The sequence below is a fragment of the Opisthorchis viverrini genome (genome assembly GCF_000715545.1).
Source record: "Opisthorchis viverrini unplaced genomic scaffold opera_v5_38, whole genome shotgun sequence".
Lineage (NCBI taxonomy): Eukaryota > Metazoa > Platyhelminthes > Trematoda > Opisthorchiida > Opisthorchiidae > Opisthorchis > Opisthorchis viverrini.
The window spans coordinates 1319999-1323539 of record NW_008751695.1 but is presented as its reverse complement, the minus strand read 5'-3'; the positions used below and the strand labels follow the sequence as shown (position 1 = coordinate 1323539).

At 43.8% G+C, this 3541-nt stretch overlaps 1 protein-coding gene across 1 annotated transcript in view; it reads left to right on the top strand.

Moving 5' to 3' along the window:
- The window catches only part of T265_02929 (hypothetical protein), a gene marked incomplete at both ends in the record, with an annotated part of 12714 nt that extends 9648 nt beyond the window's left edge, over positions 1-3066 (top strand). The window contains 2 exons of the mRNA XM_009167293.1: positions 1385-1500; positions 2636-3066. Coding sequence (XP_009165557.1) covers positions 1385-1500; positions 2636-2714 — 195 coding nt within the window. The remainder of the gene's footprint in view (positions 1-1384; positions 1501-2635) is intronic.
- Positions 3067-3541: the final 475 nt, after the last annotated feature.

The window sequence follows — 3541 nt, the reverse complement described above, 5'->3', positions numbered from 1 at the left end:
TAAATTCGCACTTGGACCATCTCGCCCCTGACAGATAAAGCTGTGGTGAACTTCGTATCAGATCCTTTGTGGAGTTACCGTGCAGTTGCAAACCTCATTATCAGCGGAATAAATGTGGTTGGCTCCCGAGGAGCTCAGTCACAGGATTCCCTTTGTCTTTACTACTGCTCATCAGACAGGTTTTCAGAATGACTATTTGCATGATTAACTTTAATACTGTTCCCCATTTCTAGAACTGAACATGTCCATATTGTTGGATCCCGAGTACATTGGGTTGGACGAAGAACCTAAGTGTCACGAACAGTCCGACTGTTTTGGAGGTCGCTGGGTTTTCGGCACAAGTTGTGCTTCATATACTTTTGAATCCTAGACGAAAAACTGTCGCGTCAACGGGGATACGAATCTGCTATCTCTGTTAGAGTTGTTAGACGGAGTGTAGGCTGAATTTCAGCTTGCGCATCTGCTGTCAGGTTGTATCAGTACAACTTGTGTGAACTACTACTCAGTGCTTATTCTGTCTCGTATGATTTATAGATAGGGTCGATGGATATTCGAATACTGCGTCATAACCGGTCTTTGCCGCGAGGATTTCGTCTTATTTTCTGAGAGTAACCAACAGATTTCTTTTTAGTAAAAGCGCCACTAATGTCAACGTTTTGCATTAGAGTGCTCATACGACGCTAGGTTTCACGAAGTCATCTGATACAAACAGCCGGCTGTCACTGAGTGGAAATTGTGCTGCTCTGGAATTAGAAGCCCTGTTCCTCCCGGTCACGTGACGCTTTCTGCGGGGAGCATATGTACATGTTGCGCCGTAACTGAGCCTGCCAGACTACACTGTAAGGAGAAGACGGAGGACTTGGAACACGGCTGTATTGTCAGAACAAACATACAAAACTTCCGCGTAAATATGTAGGATGGCTAAGTGGCCATTTATGGTTATTCGCTTGTTCATTCTCTTCAGCCAAGGGCGTGTTCGTGCCGTGATCGATTTCACACCCACTCTGGTGGTCGCTGCTTCTAAGCTGTGTTTGGTAAGCTCCGCCAACGCACCTCCCATCCGTTACGTGTGGTCCCGATGGTTCCCTTGGCAACGCGTCCTTCTCTGCACATGTACTTTTCGTATCTGGACGCTTCCTGACAGTATGGCGATGGCGAACGCACCAAAGACAGGCTATTTGGATAACAGCAACCACACAAATCCACTCTGTTGTCTTGAAACGTCGTTTAATTAATTAAACCAGTTTTTGCTGGGATTTCGGTTGCACTTAACAGGTAATGGCATCCCACCAAACCAGACGCAGGCAACTATCCAAAAATTAATCGTTCTTTCGAGATATTACAAGTTGATAGTCTATATAAATCTTTCCCCCTACTCATACAGGACGTTTTGGAACAGAAGAAATACCCTGTGAGGATATTTTGCACCCATGTAATGAAGGATGTGGATTGTGACACATTCTTTCCTGAGGTGAACTGGGACGAACTCAAGAAAATCGAGTAGGTCTTTGTGAATGAGCTGATTCAGAATATATAGAATAATTTTGCCCTGACAATTTTCGCGCTTTTTCATCCAGTTCGAGGACATCATGATAGCCGACTTCAATCAACCTACTGGCACCAGGTTTCTGACCCGGTTGAGACTGCCCAGCCTGGCTGCTTAAGTATCTCCCCTACCCCAACAACCATGTTTTGGGCTACGACGAATTTTTTGTAAAAGACGAATATTTTCATGTTAGGGGAGCCGTCCCATAATAATCGCATCTTTCTTAGAAACTCAATAACTAATTCGTTTCCGTTTGACACTGAGAACGTGTGTGTACCTACTCGTATTTTTCCAATTAATCGGTCTAGTTGAGATTCTAGAGACCTTCCAAAAAACGCATGAGTAGCTCGACAAATAATCTCATTCGCACACGAATTTCATTTTGATGAGAGACTCAGCTGAAATTGCTGACGTTTAGAAAGTTCAACCGTTTTCCTAGACACGGCTATCTATTCACCGATAAAGTATGTTGATTGAACCGTTTATTTCAGCCTAATGTAGCGCCTCCATCCACAGTCGTCTTCCAACGCCATCGTGAGTTGGATGCGCAGTTATAGACTGCTGAGTCAAGGTACGGTCTGACAGACTCAGTAACCCGGACCTTCTCCCGCTTCGTGCTGAGGTGTCCTCGCTTCACCCCACTAACTGAGCGAGGTTTCACTGCTAAATGGACAGTTGTCCGGTCATTCATGTAGGATCGATTATTTTCCACTCATACATACCTTTAGCCTATGGATTAGAGTCCTCATAGAGTGGTCGTCCACTCTGACGCTAGCTTGTCTTTAGATATTCACATTAAAAGTTCTCCCCACCGTTGTGTGTATGTAATCCAGAACTTTGTGCAATATTTAGCTTCACTGTGTTCGTGTAAATTTCATAGTCGTCACTGGACTTCGTTTTCCTTAAATATTGACTAGCATATTCCGTTCATCAGTATCTTTTAGGTTCTTAGTATGCTATCACTGTTGGCGCTCGCAAACTAAGTCACAACTTTCTGTGGCCCATGCAGTGGTTTACCTGATTCTAAGTACCCTTTTTATCGTTCTGCGTCTCCGCTTCTCGTCACTTATATCTATCGCTGCCTTTCAGATTACCCGAAGTCCCGTCCGAGGTGATTGAAGAAAATGGATATACATACAAGTTCGCTGTTTACGACATCCCTGTTTGACTCTCTGTGCACAAGATTATTTTTGTACGAGTATGAGATTTCAGTAGCCATGGGCTTTTATATTAACTTGAGGTATTCGGGGCAGTTGCCTAATTAGTTGTGAATGTGCTGTAATTTGCGGTCTGTTCGAAAAGACCTTTTTCAGTTGTGTATTGTCGTATAAAGTGTACTGAATTGCACTGAAAAGCACCGCATTGTCTGTACACCAAAATAGTCTACAAATAACACACGGATGAGCGACTCATTCAAGGGCTTTTACGTAACCCCGGTGTTTTTATGGGTACTTAGCTGCTCAACAATCAACAGTGTATTTCGTAGTTTAATCAGGACGATGTGGGTAAGCCACTCCACTTCATTCTAGCTGTGAATCGCTGGCACTGCTTGACTTAGAGTTCCCAATGACTTTATTTTGACTTTATTAGTAAAATTCTCTACCCTCGAGCAACGGCGATGTGCTTCAGGAGGAGATTCCGTTTATAAAGGTCGTAGTGCCCGTGATTCTCTCCTCTGCAGAATTCTGCACTGAATGATTGTTGATGTGCAAGCAGACCTTTCAATGTTCGCCCCTGTTAAGATAAAAAGGGAAAGGGGTGACCATACGACCATAAGAAATCCCTGCTTACAACCATATGTGGTCTGTGTGCTGTTTGTTTCATGTTGCTTGAAATGATTCTGGTTGCCTAAAAACAGTGGTCCCGGTTGGCAGCATTCGTACCAACCTAGCGCTATAACGAGGCTAGCGCGCAATGAGCTCAAAAATAGTGAGTTAATGCACGGGTATTCGGTATTTTTCGAATCCCCGATAAACAATGGTTATTTTGAATCTC